General features: G+C 39.9%; 1 protein-coding gene across 1 annotated transcript in view; it reads left to right on the plus strand.

Annotated features, from left to right (window-relative positions):
• rgs3a (regulator of G protein signaling 3a) overlaps positions 1–24,415 on the plus strand; it is a 194,311-nt gene that overhangs the window by 5,346 nt on the left and 164,550 nt on the right. Inside the window, exons 3-8 of the mRNA XM_050052490.1 lie at positions 3,933–4,060; positions 13,948–13,998; positions 16,180–16,238; positions 16,341–16,435; positions 16,832–16,900; positions 21,847–21,907. Coding sequence (XP_049908447.1) covers positions 3,982–4,060; positions 13,948–13,998; positions 16,180–16,238; positions 16,341–16,435; positions 16,832–16,900; positions 21,847–21,907 — 414 coding nt within the window. The 5' untranslated portion in view covers positions 3,933–3,981. The remainder of the gene's footprint in view (positions 1–3,932; positions 4,061–13,947; positions 13,999–16,179; positions 16,239–16,340; positions 16,436–16,831; positions 16,901–21,846; positions 21,908–24,415) is intronic.

The raw sequence follows: 24,415 nt of genomic DNA on the forward strand, positions 1-24,415 counted from the left end.
CCCAACCCTAACCCTGTAAGAAATTGGCTCTATGCCCATCGTACTTTGTAGACTTTCAACAAAAGATATCATTTCTTTTGTAAACTTGGTAGGGCCGAGACTAATGATTATTTTATAGTTGCGTTATTGCTTTTATGATTTTTCCTTCATCATTTAAATTGATCTCTGTGTGTTTTGTGTTGTTTTATAGTTATTGTAATTTTGATCATACAGCACTTTCATCAATTGTTGTTTTTAAGTGTGCTTTATAAAGAACTTCAGATTGGATTTTACTTTTTGATGATTTTTCAATTAATCATATAAAAAAAACATGAAAAGTGCCTGTCAAAAAGGATCCCAGGGTGATGCCCTCAGATTGCTTGTTTTATCTGACTGCTTATAACAAAACAAAGATTTCTGTTGATCAGCTACAATTAATCTTCAAAACATTTGAGCTGCAAAACTTCCTTCACAATACTTATCAAATATTTACTGACTTGCTTTATTTGAATGTCCTTTTCATTCCACAATTTCTTTTCAATAGTCATTTCAAAGTCTGTTTAATCTCTAATTTTATTGCCTTTATTTTTAGTTCATCTATAATTAAGCATTTGTTCTGCATCTAGTCTGCCAGTGTCTTACATCCTGATCTCTTTTGATTGTTACCAGTTGTGTATTCAACAGACTTATACGTAGTGTGTCAGTCACTTAATTGATTAAGCAGCCATGCGCTTCAGTGTGCTACCAGCAGGTGCTCGGCTGTCCCCTGAGGCAATCTGGACATCTCTCTGCACACAGCCGTCTCTCTTCTCTCTTTACAGTTTACCCCCAGTCAAAACTGCACAGTCATCCCCAATCTTCCGCCTCAAATTGAAAACTCATCTCTCCGAGGAACATGTCCCGCTCCCTCCTATTTATCTTTACTATCTTAATTAAGTCTCCCTCGCCTCTACCTTACTCTTGCAGTTGCACCTGATATTGCCCCCTCCTTACACTTCCGTGCCATGCACAAACTGTATGTCTTTACATTGCAATTCCATATCATGGCTGATGCTATTAGAGATATAGGGATTTTTGCTACATGTATCATGTGGTCAAAACCACAGGGCACTTGTTGCTTGTGATGTTGGCCATTCAGGGGCTAAAACTGCTTGTGGTAGGTAAATAGTCGCCCTTTGGCCAAATCTGTCCATCCAACCAAAGTATTTGCCCCCCTGTGGAGGTTTCGTGTTTATGGTTTGCATTAAAACTTTACTTAATTTTTAATAAATCAACTGTAGATGACCTCGTAACATCTAATAATCAGTTCCCCCACGTGTGCTGCAGTTTGCGCCAGGCTGTTTGTCTGATTGTGTGCGGATAACTTGCCAATGAAATCTCATCTCTTGTAGTGAAACACACCACATATGTTTGCATTCCAAGTATTATTTTTGCAAAATGGGTGTAAACATAACCTGTTGTGACTTATTTAGTCTTGGAAGAAGATGAAATCTCTCCTCAGATGCTGTAAGAAAAACAAAACATATAGAAAACATAAGTATGTGCTTGTAAAACTTGCTTTTTTATCGGGCTGGGTGACAGTAATATAGTGGAAACATTTGGGAGTATAGAAAGTTATTATTGGAAAGGAGTTGTGTGACTTTGATTTGTTTTAATGGACTGGAAACATAAGAAATTGGACGGACTTTGCATTAAAAAGTATGTATTTTGTGTCTCTGTAGAGGAATGACATATGGAAGTCCAGTTCTGTGCCTGAACACAGACCATGCCAAGCCACAGTAGCATTATCTGCCCAGTTTCCCCTTCAGGGAAGCAAAGTATGAGTTTCAGTAAACTCCTTTGTTTTCCTTTCACTATAACTGATAAGAGCCAAATGAATCAGGGGCTTTTTGCGGAGGGACAGAATGAGAGGAAAAAGGAAAAGGATTATGACTTTTCAAAAGTCCCTAGGAAGGGACAAGAGGCAGGAGAAAGAGATAATTGTAGATATGTTTGTGTCAGCCCAAAATAGGTTATCTGAGTACATGCTATTGTGAGCATGCCGTGTGCACAATACTTGTGATTTGAATTTGGACACTGTGTGTGGTAAGCAGTACGCAATCCAGCCAGCAGAATATTTTCATCCCCCTTAAATAAAGCTTGATTTGTGTGCTTTCTTGGTGGGTGGGCAGTGCGGTAATCAGGATTAGCAGAGAAGTTCATCTCTGGGTTACTGGTACACTGCCACTGGGCGAGACATCAAAATAATGTGCTGCAGCTATTGCCGTTGTGTCACATTTCACCCAGAGGTGTGTTAAGTCACGCTGTAAAGTAATCTGGATTATTGCCACACAACCACAACACTGGCTTAGCTGTATTTATTTTACAGTACTTAGTCGCTGGTGATTTAATCTGTGTATTAAAAACATGTTTTTGTCTTTTGTCTCTCTGTTTGCTCTGAAGGACAACTTTTGTTCACATTATTTGTTTCTTGCTGGTTTAATTTGATATGGCACCAGCCTTTTTTTCAACTTCACACCTAATATTTTTTTAACTGACTCATAAAAGAGTCTTTAATGTGTAAGAAGATATATTATATGTTATTTTAAGGCATTTACTTTTATTGCCAGAGCAGCCGTGAGAAACGTTATTTTCCTCTGTGAACCACCAGATCAATCCTTGAACACCGAGCAGGCGTTGTTAAATTAACCTTGGGCTCTCACATTTTATTTATACTCTTGTCTATGTACATTTGTCAAATGAGTGTAAATCCATCTGACAGCTGCCAAGTACAGCTGAAGCAGTGACCATACAGTGAACATAGCTCATATTCTCTTTGGTCGGCTCCAAATTGTTCTAAACAAACCAGCCCTCTCTGTAACGATGTTCGACCTCACATTCAAAGCCATCTCTCACCTGCATGTGGCTCATTAGTAACAACAAATAACAGGTTTATTCTGTTGATTAAACAGAAGAAAATATTCAGATGTACCCTGCAAAACAGGTTTCCGTGGGTATGCTGCATTGATTTAAAGGGACAGTTCATCCTAAAATTAAAAGGAACATTTTTTTCTCTTATCTGTAGTTCTTTTTCAATCTAGATAGTTTGGTGTAAATTGACAAGTGTTGGAGATCACTGCACAGAAGGAAGTGTGCATCTACTCATGGACAAGAGGCTTGTGCTCGTGACTAGGCGAGATGTAAACATGGCGTCCTTCTCAGCTGAGCTGTAACGTTAACAGCGGTGCTAGATGAGCTAGCAGTAGATGCAATACGGTCAAAGGGTTGGTGGCTGGCCTGTGGATTATCATGAGTAACTGGGTCATGATTTCTGGAGAGAGACATTGCTTTGTTGTCTAGTTTCAGCATATTCTAAAGAAGGCAGACATCTCTACGGCTGATATCGCCAACATTCGGCAACTCACACCAAAACAATCTAGACTCAAAAAACTAGCACTACACATAAGAAAAATATGTATTTTTTGATTTTGGGGTCACTGTCCCCTTTATGACTATTTTTGCTGCCCAATGGATAGACGGCCATAACTAAATTAATAATGATGCTATTACTGTATGTCCTTTAAAGCTACATTTAGTCCACTTTTAGGGCAGATAATTAAAGAATCCTGGCCAGAGGCGACACCACTTGTGTAAATGAGGAAGCTGTGGAGTGACAGTGGTACAGGATATAGAACGATAGTGTTTGAACCTTTGTGCACATTGTGCATATGCATATTTAATGACATTATGGGTTATAAAATGTATCTGTTCCTTCACCTATTGTGCAGATTGAAACAAATGTAATTGCCAGCTATAGTAACAGTCACATCCTACAGCTGGCTGAAGCATGAAGTGTACACAGTGACACAGACACAGACACAGACACAGACACAGACGCACACACACACACACACACACACACACACACACACATGCACAACAAAGAGGCATCACGTTTCTTCTCTTCTCTGTAGTTGCTGAAACCATCTCGTCTGCACTGGCAGCTAGCATGCTCTCTTCAAGATGACCTGTCTCAGAGTCTACCTGAGGAAGCCCCCTCCTAACTCACCTGAGACATCGTCCTTCCTCCTCAGTACCCATGGTAAGGTTTATTCCTTTTTAAAAAATGTTTTATTTTATTTTTTGTCGAGAAAAAGACTTAAGTTTTAGACTGTGGTATGTGATGGTGAAGAGGTTTTTGTCATGCATCCAGAACAATGTCAACCAAAAAGTACAAAAGAGTGTCCGTCTGTCTCTGTTAAATCGTCATAGTGACAGTGAAGGAATCCAAGCTATATGCAGGATTGTGCCACAAAGGTCTGCCAGTACAGACACCGGATCCTGCAGCGTGTCTAACATGAGAAGCATATTACTCACGCAGCACCAAGTGGGCTCAGATGTAGCAACAAGTCCCATGGTCTGGTAATGAGGCTGCCCCCCCTTGGTGACACCCTGAATCATTTATAGAGGGTGTTAGCCAGACCGGAGGAGGGTGCAACTGCACTGTTTACTATAGGACTAAAGCCTCATCCATTATCCAGTATTTACCTGTCCACACGGATGAATATGGATAAGGTATTACAGGGGTGCGGTTACAGTTGTGGGGCTGGCTTTTGTAGTTTATGCCTGCGATGCATGTGTGGGTGTGTCAGGAAGAGGTCTGGGAGGAATTCTGACTGCGGCTGACATTAAAGGCCTATTCGGAGGATTAATTTCCACACAGCTTTGTTGTAAAACATCAGAGAAATTAATATTTTATTGTGAAATGCCATGTAGTTACAGTACAAACAATGATTGCTTTAATGTGCGTGAGAACGGGTGATATTTCAAATGATGGGAAGACAATAGGTTATTTTTATATTTAGTTTACTAAGGGAGATGCACCCTAGAGCTGGGCTTGTCTTTTTGTAGCACTGGCCCAGAGAAGGAACCCTTCCATCAGTCAAGCATTATGCTTTCATGTTTATGTACGATGAGTAGCTCACCTCCAAATGTCTCTTTACCAAGCTCTCTGCGCTTGTTTTTGTGTATAATTTCATTGTCATAGTTGTGTGGCTTCTCAATATATCCCATCAGTGTGTGGGAATAGAAAACAGGGGTTTATGGAGGTACCCAGAGTAGCATTTTGGAAGCTTTTAGCTGCACTGGGTTCTTCCAGATCTGACCCATATGGCACAAATGAGCCTTTTGGGTGCACCAAAATTAGCTTGGACACCCTTCTTCCCTCTTCACAATAATATGCCTGACCTATGCAGTCTTTAAAAGAGAGATCACAAGCTTTTCTCTGTGGACCACTCTGAATGATTTGTGGCATCTCTGTGTGGTCCATTTTAACAAGCCTTGCTCGGTATGCCTGACATCTAAAACAATCAAGTTTATACTTTGATATCTGATATGTGGCGTCATGCTATGCACAATCCTCCCACTTGGGGACTCGCTGAGTTCATTCTAATGGTGTGCCCTTTCAGAACTGGGTCAAACCTTGCCATGAGCTTGACTTTTTGAGAAAGCTTCTGTTGTTTGGTAAAGTGTGTCTGTGGTCACCCTCAGGGAAAGATTTGTCACTGCCAAAGAGTGAATTACAGCCACCAACCTGGTCAGGACCTAATGTTTTCACCTCCCTGAGGGCATTTGTAGCTTATCTGCAGTATAGTTTTCCCTTCTACAAATTGAACCTGCAGTATAAAGTGTTGTCAACTCTTTATGTTCATGTTTTCCATCATTGTCGTAACTGAAAACACTTTATACATTCAATATTTTGCAGCAGAATACCTCATTGATGTACTGTAAATGTGCAGGTGATTGCAACTTCTGCTATCGATTTCCAGCGATTTGTCTCATCACTAAAGACTGTTCTGTAACACAAACAACAACCCAATCAAACAAAAAAGACATCTAAACAACTTTGCAAACATACACATGCACACACTGAGGCTAGTAACATCTAGGACACAATTGTTTTTTTCTTTGCAGCCTAATAGTAAGAGAAAATGGCCCAGTTTGCTGCTTGGAAATTTAAAGTGACTTGACAAGTTTTGATGTGTAACTACTGACTGGAGTGGGTTGAGCTAAGTTTCTTCTTTGTTCAGCTTTTGTGTCTTTTGCTACCTTTTGTTTGACAGTCATGCTCACACTGCAGAGTTGATTACTGCACCACTGACTGGAGTCTGAGGCAATGCCTGAGTCAGGCAGTGAAAAGTTAGAGACAAAGGGTGGGAGGGGAGAGAAGATAAGAGCGAAAGATGAGACTTTGGAGAATAGAGAAACACTGAAAGAATAAAGAGGGTTTGTCAGATTTTAAGATAAAGGGCCCCCTATCTTACACCCTGTGTAAAGTGGCGCTCAGCACAGTATAACTGTCACCGCAAGTATCAGACCAGCAAGGATGTCGTTTTCACGGTCAGTGCCCATGTACCAAATGTACTTGTGCCGATCTGTGCACCCATGAGGGGTCTGAGGTGTGGTCAGGCACATTGTTAGCATATTGCCATTTTGAGGCAGTAGAAAGCAATTGTGCCATTAAATGATGGCAATGGTAATGAATTAACCTAGAAATCAGAGATTTCACTGCAATGAAGACTAGAGATGCTTCTATGGTAAATGACATGGAAAAAAGGCAAATCTGGCCTCTTTTAAGGTACTGGCTCCAAAACTAGAGGTAATAATGTTAGTAAAAGAGTAAAGATCATTTGGTTAAAAAGTGTCAAACATAGTGTGGATCCCAATAGCTCCAGACGTCACATTTTAAGAGGAGTTGAGGAGCTGGCAAATCTAACGGAGTGACAACAAATAAACAAATGGACACCTTTATTTTCAAATTAAGGGTTTGTGAATCTTTAAATGAACTATTTTGATTTTTTACAAGTAGTTTGTCAGAGATGGATGTTCTTTAAACAGTCACCACAAGCTCTCAAACTATTCTACCTGTTGACTTTAACCCCTCCGTTAAGTGCAACACACACCGCCGCCGTACGCCGCGCGTCAAAACGCCCGCCTCCATTATATTCTATGAACCAACCCACACTGGCGCCGGCCAACGCACCGCGCCGCTCTGCTTCAGCCCACTGCTCTATTTCCAGCGCGGCCAGCGCTCATGGCGGTGCTGCGAGAAAAGCCTTTTATGTACGTCTCGTCTCGTAGGATCAACTCCGGTTGTTTCAAATTTTTAATAAGACGACTTTGATAAGAAACTCACCCGTGAAATTCAAGTTGTTGTTACCTCAAAGTTTTTCCTCTTCTTCTTCTGTTACTAGCAGTTGGCAACCGTTGGCAACTAGTGTAGGTACAGCCACCTAGAGGGCTGGGGTGGGAAATACATGTTGACGGTGCCGCTGCGCGCCGCTGCCAGTGTGTGTTGGGGGGCGGCCCTTGACGGCGGTGTGTGTTGCACTTTACTGTGCATATAACAATTTTTCCAACAAAAAGACTGTGTCAATGTTTAGTATCTTTGTGTTCACCTTATTTGTATTTTTATTCCATATTTCCTTCCTGTGCACAGATCAATTATCTCATTTCCCCTCTTCAGAATGGATAAGTCTGCCAAGGGTTGTGTGTAATTGATGGAAGTTCCTTGTCGTCATGATTAAAGTGCACAGAGCATTTCAGATTATGAAATATTAAACACAGGCCAAGGCCTTTTAGAAATATGAAATGTGCAGTCTTCCAGATACTCAATTCCCCCAGACTGTTCTCTTTGGAGCCATCAAACAATGCCCTGCTGTTCTGTCTGTCAAGGTATACTGGTATCTGACATTTAGGTGTTTCCCTACAGATTCAATGGCCACAATAAATTTGATTTACTCCTCCGATTAGGTAATGCAGCAAGAGCCTCGTCTCACTGGTTTTGGCAGCTAATACGGAGGAAGGTGAGTTTTGGAAAGTTATATAACAAGCCCTTTAAAAGAAATTCAGTGAGGAAATGAGAGGACACCTTGTATGTCTCTCATCTAATCTGCTCTTTGTTCCCCCTCGGATCAAATGGGATGAATTGGCGCTTGCCCCAGATGAAAACTTTGAATCCTATACACAGCAGTTTCCCAACTTTTCAAAATTGCTCCCGTTCTCACAGAAAATGTTACAGAACAAGGATTAACTTCGTCTCTTTTCTTGCTCCTTTCTGCTGATAATGGCTACTTTAGCTGTCGCATAAAGACCAACAGTGTCCCCTGGCTCAGCCCTAATAGATGCGCAGGTTTTCAAATGTAAATGTGACAGAGAAGCAGCAAAGCCTATTAAAGCAGAAGGGGGGGGGGACCTAGAGTACGGCCTTTTCGTCCTTTTTTGGAGGAATTTAATTGAAGATTGATTTATTTTGTGATTACATTCTGTACTTTTTTAGAAAATATAAAACGACTGTTCATTCCATTCCTGATTGTGTCCTTCTGTGGAAAAAATGCAAGGACACCCTTAAGAAAGAGAAGGACATGACCTGGGTGTCCTGTTTTAGTTATGGCCCTGGGTTGTTATCAGCATCATGAATAGAGCCTCAAAGGTACATGGTAATGTAGCATTATCTTGATTGACAGCGTCAGTGTCAGGTCCCCTGTTGGAATGACAAAGTAGGACATTTCAAACATTTTGTTGTAAGATTGTGGCAAAATGGATGCTGCTGCTTTTCATGTCTGGACATCTGGACAAACTTTTTTTGTGACACACGGCTAAATGACATGTTTTAATTTCCGTTTGGCAACAACATATAGTATGTATGTAGTTTTTCTTTACTCGTCTGTTTACTTTTGCGTGCATTAAAAAAATCACATTATTCAGTACCATGGTCAGAGGTGGTTTGTGTTACTGTATCTGTACAAAATTCATGGTAGGTAAGTGCTGACTCAGCTGTACTCAGGTCCTGTTACTGGACAGGCAGCAGCACTTTGTGGCCTAATTGAGCTGGCACATGAACAAGGGCAGGCTCAGCAGGGAAGAAGTCAGATGGGGGTGACCCACTGTCAATATTAATGTTAGTACCTTGCATCTTTTCTTCTTTTTAGCTGCTCTGTCTACTTGCTTTAATCTTTTTCTCCATGTCTTACAGCCTGTTACATACGTCTTTCTCCCCCCCATATTGATTTGACAAATTTCTCACAATTTATGAAAGGTATAGTTGGAAGTCTGAGGCGAGACGATATTAAATGGCAACTGATTTCAATGTCAATAGAATTAAATTTGAAATAAAAACCTAAATTGGAAAGGAAAGTTGCTCATGTCCACAAAGAAGAAATGGCGAAGTGTGACCTAAATGATCAACACAGGTCATCTTGAGAAATATTGGTCCTAAGGGTGGCACAGTTATCATGGCCTAAAACTTGACAATAGTGATATAATTGCACTACCTATGGAAAATTTATGATGATAATATCAGTGCTTTCAGTCAAATTTATATTTAACTTTGTTTAGTGTGCATTTTGGGGAACTAAATCACACCAAAAATACAAATGTAACTAGGTGAACTGGAGAATTGTTTACATGATACAATCTTATGTGCAGAATGAACATGATATCAATATTTCATTTTTTAAATCTCATGGTAATAGTCAATATGGGTATGTTGCATCACCCCTAGCTCATACAAACAACACTGAGAAAAGGAAATTAAACAAGTACGACATTACTTGATGTTGAACTTTGAGGACAGCCTCATATTAAACATTGAAATTAACTTTATTGATTCACAAAAACATGAATAAAACATGAGCTGTGATGTTTTTAAGATACCCAGTTCTGGAGTTCTTACTTTATTGCACATCCGCCAACTCAGAAACCATTCACAGCTTTGTCCCAAACTGGAGAGCAATTATGTTTGTAAATTGATAGTAGGCACTGGTGACTGTGTTTTCATAGTATAAGAGGAAGTAGAGCAAATAATTAAAGTTACACAAGGATTCAAGGACACTTATCTTTTAATTTGCAGCTCTGTGAATAGCTGGGTCTTTACAGTGCTGTGACTCTATGTTGAATGCAAACACTAGAAAATTGAGTCTCTCTGTCCTTTGTAGTCAGAGTAATACATATTTTCTTGAGCACAGTAGTTGAGTTTGTCCTTTCTATGTTTTATATTTTCCCCATCTAATTTTCTGTCTTCTAGTATAACCTGTCTCCTGCTCCAAAGTGCTAAACACTTTATTGTTGAGGAACTCATTATTTTTTACAGTTGCTATAAAACGTCTCTTTCTAGACCCCTTATTATGCTGCACTGTTTTAATTATAGACTCTCTCTCTCTGTAAAGGTTGTAAGGCTGGCATCTCCCTAACACTGAAGGCTTGTTCTTCCTTGACCTTCCTCCACCTGGACAAGCCAGGCATTTTAAGTCATCTCATGCTCTAAATTCTGCCATGCACATCTGCTCCATGGCCGAGAATGGCATCTCTGCCATATTCAGCGCATGAATTCAGTGTGTTTCTGAAGAATACAAAGCAACAGATGAGTGTTGGGGAAGTTTGCTTTCGCATAAGAGCTTTAATAGATTGGCAGCAGTATATTTAAGTCAAGTCAATTTCATTTACATAGCCCCAAATCACAAGTTTGCCTCAGAGGGCAAATTTCTCAGCCATCAGGATTTGTAGAACAGGAACATCTAATGTTTTCTTAATTTCTTGTGGCAGTTGAACTTTGCTCCTTGATGGAAACGTCTCCAAATTGGGAAGTCATGCATAAATCCTATTGATTTATTCAGCGGTACAGCATTTCAGAGCACTGTGAACAGTAGCCATATATTCACACTAAATGTGTGCTGCAAGTGTATTTGCATGTGTTCTTGTGTCGTGGGTGTGATTTGAGTTGTGCATGTATTGACCCACAGTGCTGGCTTGTCTGCCAGGCCCTATTAATTCACTCCTACTCTCACAGGCTTTAACCTCTGCTTCCAAAATGTCGGCGTTCCGTTCTTACAGGCCATCTGCTTTCTAATAAGACAGCTCTCTTCTCTTCTGTGCCTCCTCATTCTTGTCTCCTTCTTTCCTTGTCTTTAAAAACCTTTGCATGTTTATCTTGTGTTTAACAACCCAAATGACTGATATTTACCCTGTGGTAATTATGTTTTTCTTTCTTTGTGTGAGCTGATGTTACAAATAAGGCTAATGCATTCATCTATTGGAGCAATGTATTGACTGTACAATCTGTGTGTATCACCTGCAGTGTTTTAAGAATGAAGGAAAATCCCATTATGGGATCAATACACCACTGGGTCCTGCTGCATGTTTACTTCAAACAAGAATACATTTTCCCCATTTAAACAACACAGTAAGCATGTTGTGTCCACTTAAACAAGATGCATTTCCCAGCAATGCAGGACAGGAAGCAGGAAGAAATTGACTTAATTTGACCCGACAGTCAAGTCCTGTCAAATAGCACTCTGCACCTTATCTTGGAATCTGGGCTTTTGAGGCATGCAATACAAAAAAGTGTTCAGATTTCATTTTTCTTTTTGTCAGTCTACCGACTCAAGGTGTTTTATTAAATGGATTCATCAGCTTTTAGTGATCTATCTACTAGGGCTGGGCGATATGGACAAAAATTCACATCTCGGTATTTACAGGCTGACTGGCGATACACAATATATATCTTTGTATTTTCTATGAAATGGGCTATATGTTTTCAATTGCAAGTCAAAGCCACATTTGAATTGTCAGAAAAAAAATATGAAGCTGCACAACAGTTACACCTCCAAAACACTAGTCGGTGGTGGGGTAAGTGCTGTTAAATTAAGTTGATTTAAAACATACCTAAAACACACATTAAACATGGCTTAACAGTGACAATTTCAAACACAAGTACACAAATCGGCTTTATTATAAAGAATTTGTCTTTTGCTGGACACAAATACAACATGCTAACGTTTTTAGCACAAGCCTATGGCATTTTACATTGTATAAATTAGCCTAGTGACTAGCACAGTTTTCCTCTACCCAGGGACAACACCAACATTAACAAAAGTAACGTTACAGAATTCGGCTCCATTACAACTCACAAGGTTCACTGACAAAACAACTGTCTTATACTGAACATGTTTTCCAAACAAATGTAACATGCTAACATTATTAGCACAAGCCTATGGCATTTTACATTGTATAAATTAGCCTAGCATCTTCTGGAGATTTCCTCTGCTCATATGAAGCCAGGAAAAATCACACACAAGACTTAAAATGCTATTTTGAGGAAGCTTTACTGTCTTCACAATTGATTGTTTCTTATTTGTGAAATTAAAGTAAATAAAAGCTTCCTTTCCAGTGAGGGAAATGGTTTCAGCTTACAAAAATAGACAGGAGGTCTGTGTCACTGCAACATGTTCTGGGGAGGTGCACATCAGACTATGGCTTTAAAAAGTGTTGCTGAAGAACTTGTGAGTGAGTGAGTGGGGCGGAGCTGTGCGGAGAATGTTAGAGGGGGAGAGATGCGCACTGGTAAGCGTCATGTAATGCAACATGACCCTAAATTGATATAAATGGTGTTGTCTAAAGTTAGATCTTGCTTGGAAATATATTAATATATAGCACATATGGCCCACCCCTACCACCCACTGCACAAAATACACTACACTGTATGTTAGAAATGTTTTCTTACAGCCTTGGACTTACAGTAGTCACAATGAACTTTTATTCTTTTTAAAGCTTCCCTTAAAGCTGTCAGACTGCATTCCCTGTCATCTATGTGGTTTGCCTTATACTTGCAGTATGATACAGATTGTGTGGTTTTTTTAGACTGCCTCATAATGACCTTCAAGTTCAGACATACCAGGAGGATATTTCAAACAGTGTTCTTGCTTTGTTCTTCCACCTCGGCCAGCGGCATAAAAACCATGCCAAGTTCACTGTGGGAACGACAAACATCCCTTGTACCCAAGCGCTGAAGTGCCAGCAGCGTTATCACACAACGAGGCTCCCACATTTTAGCTTTAGACTGTGCTCTTATGAGCTGGATTAATTTAGAATAGCACAAAGCCAATGTTAGCAGTGGCCATGTCAACATGGCTAACAAGTCTCCAAGAGTTTTTAGCAGCCCTAGGAGACTTAAAGGAAAGAAGAGAGGAGCGGGCAGACAGGAAGTGTGAGTGAGGGAGAGAAGAAGTGACAGATGATAGACAGTGAACAAAGACACACACACACACACACACACACACACACACACACCTTAACCCATAAAGCAAGTGGTGGTTTCTGCAACCACAATGTGCTGAATACACACAGACATACACACACACACACGTACAAAGGCTACTGGCACCCAGAGGCTATATGACCTTTTTTGGTTTGCATCTGTTGCACTTTCAAAGGTTTTCATCCATTTCCTCTGCTGCCAGTTCTCTAATATTGTCAAGTTCTGCATCATGTAAGGATCCACGTGGTATTTTATTGTTTTGATTTCTGAAAGTGAGATAAAAAGTAGTCATGGTAATTTAAAAGCTGGTTTTACATTAATGCCAAAACTATGCTCTGTTATCAAATGTGATAAAAAGGAATCATTTGACATTTTGGTGGATATAATTATTTCCGTGTTGAGAGTTGGATGAGAAGGCTAATAACACGCTCATATCTTTTTAAATATGAATCCACAGGCGGGAGATGATTAGCTGAGCTTAGCATAATGACTGAAAGTAGGGGGGAACTCGCTAACCTGGCTGTCTTTACAGGGGTTATGTGCTGGACTATTTCTTGTCCAGGTGCAGTGACTACCTGGATTTGTGTTGTCACTGTGGCGTTGGCAGGCAGTGTGTGGAGACTCCATTGAAGTCTCCACACACACTGAAGCCAGGAAATAGCCAAGCACATAACCATGTAAAATAAGGGTTTAAGCTAAGCTAAGCTAAGCTAAGCTAAGCTAAGCTAAGCTAAGCTAAGATAATTGATGCCTGGCTGCAGCTTCATATTTAACAGACAGGTATAAAACTGGTATTGATTTCTGTAGGAAAGCAAATAAGTGTATTTGCAAAAATGTCAGACCTGATAGTGATACCTGTTAACCTGTCATACATTTCCTTCTCTTGTGTTTAATAGGTCAGCTGAAGCTGTCAATCGTCCAGGAGCAAGAAGTACTTGTTGTTAGTGGTAAGTCCTATTGAGAGGCGAAGTCTCTCCCCCTCCAGTGTCCCCATCTTATTTTAGAGAAATATGTATGGTAGTCAGTGATGAGAGACAAATAATTTCCTGTTTGACTTGTGCCATTAATTAAACTATGTTTGTCAATTTAAAAGATAATTTCTCAAGTCAACAAAGTCAGTTCATTTCAGGTGTGTCTTAGTACCATTTAGTTTTGTGTGAAACCGCTCGGTGAACTACATCTCTGCTAGTTAAATGTGTTCCACTTACAAATTAAACGTTGTTTTACCTGATGTGTTTCATCCAGCTACTCAGTCTTTTTAACAGCTGGAAAGCAAAAGAATGAGCAAGACATGTTGCTTGTCTGAGTACATCCCGGTATAATACACACAGACATCATAGCTTTAACGAGAGACGAAGTTATGACGTCCCTTAAACGACTTGTGTAGTCTTCAGTTACATATTTTCACAGTTGTACGACCAACTACAGTTTTCTTGACTTGTAAAATTATCTTTTAAATTGACAAACATCTTATGTGTAATTCATGACACAATTCAAACAGGATAAAACAATCTTTGTCTCTTGCCATTAACTATAGGTCATATTTTTTCCGATATAAAGTCCTATGGTGGTCCACTTGACTTTGCCTCTCCATTAAAGGCTGTTCATACAGACAGACGCTGCTGTGGAGAAACACTTTGTACCTTGTTCATTTTAATAAAAGCACTATGTGCCTGCTAGGGGCTGTTGAAATATTTAGAATTATATGGCCAAGGCCACATTATTTGTATAGCATGTATGATTTGCGAACATACGAAGGAAAATATTGAATGGCACAGTGCGGAGCACCTGTCAAATCACAACAGCCGACCATTAGCGGGAAAAGGCGTAGGTAGGTGGGAAGGGAGCTGGGCACATTAATCCCATGAAAGTGGTTTATTTTGGTCTCCCAGCAACCAAAGCCATGCACGCTTCTACTTTTGTTTGTGATTCTCCATCTCCTCTCTCAGGTCTTTTGTGTCACTGTCATTTCTCTGAGTGAATGGCCATTTACTCATCAGATGCCATACCAGATGTTTTTCTCAGTGTTTTTTCTCGTCCACTCTCGTCTGTAGCATGACACATTTAATGAAATATCTAAATATCAGTTTTTTTCCACTTCAATTTACATACACGAGGGGAACAGAATATTAAAAACACCTCTTGAGATAATGAAACTTAGGACAAGAGACAATCATTTTTTATCTCAAGGATTTTTTTTTTTTCACATAAAAATTTGTCTGTAAAACCATCAACTAATGAACTTCTTATGTTTCATCTGTGTTTTGTCTCCCTGATTAATGCTCTCTCATAGACTCGCAGTCAAAGTGCACTTCAAGCTTTCGATGTGTATTTCATGTCACTTCTGAGATTTTACATTTGTCATCAGTCTGATGTCATCAAAAATAGTGATTTTATATTAAGCTGACATTTTGGTCTTATCTTGTATTATAAGAAATACCCAAAGACCAAAACACTTGTCTGCATATCCTCCGTCTTTGTTCATGTGGTATTTTAGCCCCATGTGGAAGCTTTCAAAGCCCTGTCATGTATTCTCATTTTAACAAGCAGAACACCAGCACTCACAGATAAATCATCTTTTTATCTTTCATGAGGAAAAATGAATGCATTTCAGCTAGAAGCCATCATCAGCCTGATGATGATGATGGGCCTGTGATTGCCTCTTTTTCCCTTTTCCACTCACTCCTTGCCAGCTCGGCAAAGTTGCAAAGTTCCTTTTTTGTCATTCGTTTTTGCTTTTGAGCTTCTTTTACCTGAACTTTAACACGGACCTGGACCGGCCTGCCTGCCTGTATCTACACTGCCTGCATTCACCTGCCTGTAAGCCTGCACTCTGCCTACACTGTTTGGGCTTGAGTCCTTTCCTGCCCTCCCTAAGTTGCGACACAGGCTGTATTAAACATAGCATCCCATTTTTTTCCCAACCAAAGCAGCTTGCCTATTGCATATGCCAAATGTGCCATCTGCATTATTATACTCTCTGAACTTTTGTGAAGCATTTGTGGGTCAAATTTTAGTTTGTCATTGGTGACATTTTTGAACCAGCACCTTGACTGTGATGTGCATATACATAATTAATGTGACAACAAAGCCATCATTTATTCAGTTCTGTTTGTACATGTTCACAGTTTTGGAGGCAAGGGATTTGGTGGACGAGTGCCAGGGGTCCTGTGACTCTTATGTTAAGGTATGTACCATTGCACCGAATTATAAAAAAAACAAAGCAAAAGAGAAAAAAAAGCAAGCAGAGTGGAGATTGTGTGTACTTTTATATTGCTCTCCTCCTCAGATTGGCATGTTCCCAGACAGTGATTCCAGCGACAGACAGAAGACTCAGATGGTCCCTCAGTGTAGAAACCCTATCTTCTTACAAACCTTTTACTTGTAAGCATTCAATCAGTCTCTACAACTGTTAAATTTCCCAGAGGTGTGGCATGCCATTTTAAGATAATTTTTTTAATCATAATTCTAGTTTCATTTTACACCCAGCTGCGTCGTTAGTGTGAGGCGGTTATGCTTAACTTGGATTTTATGTATCTTTCCTGATCCATGAATTCCACCAGATGTTATGTGTAGGAATGATGATTGGATGTGACGAATATGTACATAAAAGCATGTCTACCTTTGCATTATGCATAAACCACTTTTGACTCTCAGCTGTGGGCTTTCCAATGGTCATTGACGCCAAACAAACATTTGTGCAATGATTCACTGGCTAGTCACAAATATATTCTTAAAAGTTTGAGACCAGTCGACTCATTTTCTTTTGTTTGTTTTCAGTGTTGTCAGTGAGGCGGACCTTCATAAGAGACTGCTCTTCACAGTGTGGAACTCTGACTCCACAACAAGGTACCTGCAGGGAATGTTGATGATGTTGTGGTGATAGCAAAGACCTTTTTTATTTTTTTTTCATTTAAACTCATATTTAAAATGTTCGAAGAAGCTGCAACACACTAGCAAGTGCATAGAAACAAAGCTTCCTTCTTGGGCAGTGAAACACCATTTTATAATTGGTGCTGCTGCATGCTTCTGGGTGTTTGTCTCTGTGTGTGTTTCTTTGTATGACTGATTCTGGATATGGCAAAGTGAATGTGTTACTCTCGCCTGCCTGCCTCACCAGACTTAAGCTGAAACAGGGTCATTGCTGGGGATGGAGGACATATGGTCGAATGAGTCACACATTTCTTGTGCTGTGTTGTTCTGAGAGGACGGATGATAAAAAGCATCGCTATGTGCTGGAAATACTGGAGAACATCACTTTTGACATGTTTTATTTGGTTTAAGGCTATTTGCTAAGACACTGTGACCCCCCTTTTTTTTTGTTTTCCATTGAATAAAAACAAAATGTCACGTACAGCGTGTATTGGAAGGGACGTATACAGATGCACTGTATACAGGGACAGGCTTATGTAAGTAGTTGAATTAAGATCATGGAATGATTATAAAGATAAAGACCGTTTTGGGACAGTTTCTGGGACACAGATTAAAAGCGATTTACCCATCTTTGGTGAGCAATTAAGCTTCATTCACACCAAATGTCCCTTGGTAGGAGTTTTATAAGACCAGTAAGAATAAATGCTTCTAACAGCAATACACCTTTGATAAACCAACATTCAGTATATGCCTATTTGTTTCAATTTTAGTTTGGTGTATTTATTATGCTGTTAAGATTCCAAATATATAGCTTGCCCAAGAATTAGATTTATTTGAAGCAGTGGGCACTCTGCCCTTCTTTTGGCAATAGGTATAAATTCACTACAAGATTTAAGAAGTAGACTCTCAAATGCTCCTATTTTGTTTGTGCAAAGTGTCTCAGAACCAAGGGCTTTGCTCACTTACTTCAAATCCACACAGAGCCATTTCACACATAACCACTGATTCTCCAGATGCTCTCTCAAGCAACGACTATATTGTAGTCTTCTATGATAAACCAGGGCAGCATTTGTTCAGATCCAGCAATCTGTCTACAGTGATCTGACTGACTGACTCCATCAACAGCTCTGTTGTAGAGTTGCTAAGGAAAAGACCTTGAGATCACAACCTGTTGAATGAGTCTACTCTTGTGCACCCATGGATGCTCATAGCATTCAAAGAAATATTTGCAAGGACTGATTTAGACCCTGTGTTGAATAGAGAAGTTTGTCTCCCTGCTACCTCTGAGAGCAAAGAGAGTGACAGGAAAGAAAAGTAGGAGAAAAATGTGTGCATCTTGGAACTTCTGTGAACTCTGTCACAATATAAATAACCCCAAATGTCAGCTAGGAGATGGAGTGCCATGTCTGTTACAAAAACTAATTTAATGGTTAGTTGGAGACCAGATGCTGCTCGGATTTTGCTCTGACAAGATTTGAATGTAATGCCATTGAGGTGGCTGAAATTTTAAAAACACTGGGCTGTAGAAAGTGGCTACTAATACAAGATGTTGCACTAGTATGTATGCCTACAGAAACTGTAGCTCATGATCATCAATGTCTGAATAATAGGAGAGGGGTACCATTCAACCTGCAGCCAAGATGGAAACACCACTACCAGCAACTGAGCCCAGCAGTCTCTGCAGGGGTGATCTTTACCCCCATACGTTTCTCAGAAGCAATTTTAAATCGAGTCCACCCGGAAATGTTAAGAAAATGTGCTTATTCAACTCTCCCCTCTGGTGTGCTGCTGTCAAGAAGTTGTAGGCAGCACAGTGCTTCTTCAGCAAATCCTCTTAAACACCACAGAACATTAGCCAAGTTGCTGCTGTAGCCAAACGTTGGGCATCCCTCGCAGTGTTAATCAAAACAGACGCAAAGTATTGCTTATGAGACGAGTTTAGGGCCAAGGTTGATGATAAGAGCAGCACTAAATTTAGATGAACACCATATATCACAATATAATTTTCTGTTTGTCCCCGGCCGCTCCTGCCAGCTTCACAGAATTGTTTATTCATAGCAGCGGAAGGCTCAAGGCCTCAGAGTTTGAGCCGGGATTGACCATGCAGCTTTGAAGAGAAGACAAAACACTATTCACAGTATTGTTGCCGGCAAAGAATCCTTTGGATAAGCCATTGCCATCATGCATTATTTATTTTGTTGTTTTATTTATTTTGCACAGATAGTTTGACAGTTCAACAAAAAATAACTCAAAGGGGGACTGAACGGTGCTAGTGCAGCGTGTAAATGGACCATAGGCAGAAAACACAGGGTGCTTGAAATGTTTTGACAACTGTTGGATGGTTTGAATTCTACTGTCTCAGGTGATCCTCTGACTTTTTATCTAGCACCAGCATTTAGCCATCTAGCAGCATAAAGTACATTAGAAAGTACAGTATGCTGCAGCTAAATGTTCATCTCTGTTTGTTTGCAGAATTTTACACGGGTTGGCTTTGATATAGAAATCTCTCCTTGGGCTGGTTCCCTCTTATCTATGTACTTACATGTGTAAAAAAACACAATCAATATGGCCTGCACTCTCACAATATTCTACACATGTTGGTCCCCAAGGCTAGAGCAGAACTAGGCGAAAAAAGCTTTTAAATACGCTGCTCCTTGTTACTGGAATAATGTACAGAAGGACATGGAGTTTACGGAGCTGATTACTGTGCAGGAGTTTCAGTCCGTTTTAAAGGAGTGAGAAAATAGCACGCTTGGTCAGTGTGACTGCTTCTAAATTTTTTACTGAAACTGTTTTAGAAAATTGTACCTGTTTAGGCATTACAACTGCTTTTTTTGTGTGTACGTGTGTTGCATATTAAGTGGATATTGTGCTCACTTCTTTGTAGTGAAGGTTGTGACTGAGTAAAATGTTTCAACAATAATTAGATGGATATTTAGTACATGCATTCATATCCCTCTCAGGATGAATTGCATTTACTTTGGCAATCCCTTTACTATTAATCCAGTGCCATGATCAGGTCAAATTTTAGCTTATCCAGTTGTTTGGTTTATGACCAAATATCTGCACAACAACTGATATTCCCGTCACCATCAGCTGTACTTGGTGTTGAGCGCTAATAATCAAATGTTAGCACAATATCATGTCAATATATGAATATATGAAAATGCTCATGATTGTACCTGCTTAAAGTCAAGATGAAATGAAAAATGCCCTTTTAACCCCTTTTAGATCTCTTTGCCGGGTGTATTCTATTTCATCAATCATGTTTTCCTCCTGTAAAACACAATAATATCGTGACATCCACACATTAATAAATCTGCAACCTTTAGCTGTAAAGAACTACATTTATGTTAGCTAGCTAGCTAGCAGCAGTATGGTACCTCAGTGTGTCAAAATACTGTGATAACCAGCCTGCTAATTAGAAATTATTCACGTTTAGGAAAGTAGTGTCAGTGACAGTTTCAGATTATATACTAGGCATTTTATTGTGGACTACTTCAGCAACTAACGTTACATGGTGCATACGACTGGTGGATACTATCCCCATGTGAAACCGTCAGGAAGTGCGCCAGCCTTTGAAGTCAACTGTTGAGTGGCCAAACAGTGGCATTATAACTCCTGAGTCTGTCATGTGATGCCACTGGGCCTTAAATGACTTTTTCCCATAGACTTACATTGTGATAGAGATGTCTGTAAATCAGTGGATAATTGTATTTGAACATCACGACCCCTGCTAAATGACTTGTTAAATTATCAGGATTTGATCCATTTGGTCCGATAAAATTTGGAAAAGCTGCAAATTAAATAATTTTATCTCCATCGGCTCGGCTGGTGGAAGTCTCTAGTGTGATTGTTCTGTGGACCCCATGATGCAGAATCAGTGCTGATCATCTGGATAATCTTACATCCCGGAAGTCGAGTTTTTTTGGCTTCACTCTATCCAGGTCTCTTTATACGTCCATGCTCTGTGTGATGTGCCCACTTTTCAACGATCGAATCCAATTCCTCCCATGTTATGCCATGCCTGTTTATCCTGTTCCACTCAGAAATTTGTCATGATACTGAAGCAAGATACTCTTGAGATGCAATTTCCTCTTTCCTTTAACATTATTTTAACACTGCCACTGAAAACCTTTGCATACTGACATAAACATTTAGTTGAAAGCATCACATTGCTGAAGTACAGCCTCACAGAAGCTCTAGCTGGAATTTCTGGTAGAACAGACCGCAACACGACATTCTGTCAATGCAGCTGAGCTCTTTCGGTCACTGGCTCATTCTGCTGGAGCCAAGAAACATTTCAGGTGTTCATTTGTGCTGACGGCCAGTTTGCCCTCGAAACAGAATCAGCAGCTGCATTAGTCCTGTCCAGCTGGGAGGTTGTCGAGAACTGTTTCTCTCATCTCTGCATAATTAAACACCCCCCCCCCCCCACCACCACACACAGACTCCCATAACTCTGATAATATATTTGTCTGATGTCAGTGCGTTGACACATTCTTCAAAATTATTTCCCAAGTAGGCCTATCATATTTTTTTTACTGCTTTAAACTTTGTTTTATTAGCGTTTTGTTTATCTTCATTATGTTTTTACTTTACCTCTAATGACACAGATTTCACCCAAGGGATCAACCTTGTCCTGTCGTCTTTGTAATAAATAAGTCTCTACGGTAATGTGGGACACAATTAAGTCTGACAAAATGTGACACCAGGATGAAAAACACTATAAAAACATCACATTGATTTGTTTGTATTTGTAGTTAGGTCTGTGGGGTTTAACGCTTTTGGAGGATGAAAAACACATTTCAGATGTCAGACCTGAGTTAGATGACACATCGGCTTTACTTAGGGGTATTAATTGATTTTTATCCTCCTTATTTATTCTCTCTCTCTCTCTGTCTCACTCTCTGTATCAACAGGATGAGTGCGCTGCTGGGTTGCATGAGCTTTGGTGTGCGCTCACTTATGGATCCAGACAAGGTACGTTTAAACACAGAAAGAGAGACACAAAGACATTCTGTAAACAGTGTACCTAGCTCCCCTTGTAAGTTTCACTTTTGTGTGTGTGTGTGTGTGTGTGTGTGTGTTTCTGTCCATTAGACCATGAATCCAAGAGTTTAGTCCAGGGTGAATGAATTCCTGTGACCTCGATAGTTGAGAGGAAACCCAGTTTGAGTCACTCTCTTCACTGAAATGTCACGGTTCACACACATGCATTCCTTATTTAAGTCTCACTGAATCTCATATCTCTTTTTATTAAATTACAGTTAGATTTTTTTGTCCAAAATGTAGTTTATTGATCAGATAATGATGCACATCTTTTACCAAGTTAAAGGGAGTCTTTTCACAAAGGCAGTGTATTATGTGGCAAAAATATGAACAAAAAGTGCATCTTAATAGAAAATGTTATCTTGGGAGACTTTTGATATCAGTGGTGCTGCGACGACAACAAGACCCGCTTTGTTGTTTTCTATCACAAGACAACAAAGCCCAAAGTCTATTCCTTTTGTCAGCCTGTGTACGAGCTGTCAAAAACACAGCACGTCCTGTTCTCATCACACATACTGTACGTCAGTGTTGCACAAGTTCACACTTCACAAGAGCTAGCTCAAGGGTTAGATCACGCAGATTAAAATGAACTACTTCTCGTTAATAGATAACAATTTAAGTTTTGAACCACTGTAAGTTCACACTCCCCAAAAAAGAAGTAGTTTATGTTCATTTCTTCCATTAATCTTTGCAGAAGAGCTGCTCCCAGCAGTTCTTTTGCCTTCTCCTACTCATCCATCCCCAGCCACCAATCATTGCCACTGCCCACTTACCAAACTAAATGGATCACTGTATATTACTATAGACGGAATCACAGACAGAGATTACTTTTAGAAGCCAGGAAAAAACCCACTGAGCATTTGTTTAACTACTTAAAGGTTCAGTATGTGAAATTTAGGGGATTTATTGGCAAAAATTAACTATAAAATAATTGAGACATTTGTGTCTATATAGGGAGCTACTCCTCATCCACATGTTGCACCGCCATGATCTACATTAGCCCAGAACAGACAAACCAAACACTGGCTCTTGATACATTTTTTAACGTGAAACTGCTGTATTCAGTGTGTTTACTAGTTTAAATCCGTTTAAATCTGTTTATTTCGGAGAGGATGAGACCTCTGTGGATAATTTGGCTCCGAGTAAAAACCGACTGAACAATGAACACTGAAAAAATTCTAACTGGGAGTTCATGCTTGGGACACAGGAGAAGATTCAGCTGGTTGCAATCTGCAGTCCTCACTGCTAGATGCCACTAAATCCCATTCTTTCCTGGCTCAGAAATAAGGTGAGCACACATTAAGCTATCAGAGAAAAAGGTGGGCATGCATTAGCAGCTGCTTGGCCAGTAGTCTGTCTGCGACGACCTGAACAGTGTCATAGAAACACAGATTTCTAACATGAAATTGTTTTTTTTCAGTATTTTTACTGGTTTTAATCACCTGGTCCATTTTTTTTGGAGAGAAAGAGACTGCTGGGGATAATTCGTCTCCTGGTTGAAACCTCCTGAACAATGAACACTTGAGAAATTCTAACCGGGAGTTTAGTTTCAGCTGGTTGCAACCCAAGGTCCTCATTACTAGATGCCACTAAATCCTACACACTGTTCCTTCAAACAATGTATCATGCAAAAGTGACAAAAAGAATTGCAGAGAAGGTATACTGTAGATGCCATTGAAATTTTATTTAGCTGACATGAACCAAATTGTGCAGCACTTTGAGAAAAACATAAAATATAAAATTCATATGCTTCCAAGTGAGCTGGTACAGGCTCTGCCACTGGCTTTGTTACAGTTGCTATAGCTGAAAGAACTGTTATGATCTCAGCTCTGCAGAGAACACGACTTACAGAAAGCAATAATGGGAAGACCAGGACATGGAGGCTGTTGGCTTGGTCTTACCCTCAGCGTCCCTCAGTATGGAATCAGGATGTTGGACTCAGGGGTTGGGCACTGGGTTTGTTAAATATTGACTGCAAGGGTGATTTCTTGAGATCATCATTCACTCGCAGATATATTTCCCAAGACTGGACGGATGCTTCAACTTGTCATTTCAAATGTTGTCGATGTGGCTGATATTCAGACTTGTTTTCTTTTCACACCTCGTGGGCACAGGTTGTACGGAATATGAGATTTTTTCAGAGTCTGTACTGATTTGTTCATAAAAATCCTTCAAATGTCCATCTGAACTGGCATGCTAGGTGTTGTAAACCCTCAGGTGCTGTAAAATGAGTGTTATTAAAGGGAAATTTTGGTTTATTTCAACCCGTCTCCTATCATCCTAAATTTGTTTCAAGTCACTAGTGACATAGAAATAATAGTTAGCATGTTAGCCGTTAGCCTAGATACAGCCGTAGCGTCAGACCTGTTAAAACGTAATTGAACGGGCATCCTTTCAAGTGCAAAGTTAGTCCACTAAACAAGCTTTTTCTCCACAAAG

The sequence above is a fragment of the Epinephelus moara genome, chromosome 9 (genome assembly GCF_006386435.1).
Source record: "Epinephelus moara isolate mb chromosome 9, YSFRI_EMoa_1.0, whole genome shotgun sequence".
Lineage (NCBI taxonomy): Eukaryota > Metazoa > Chordata > Actinopteri > Perciformes > Serranidae > Epinephelus > Epinephelus moara.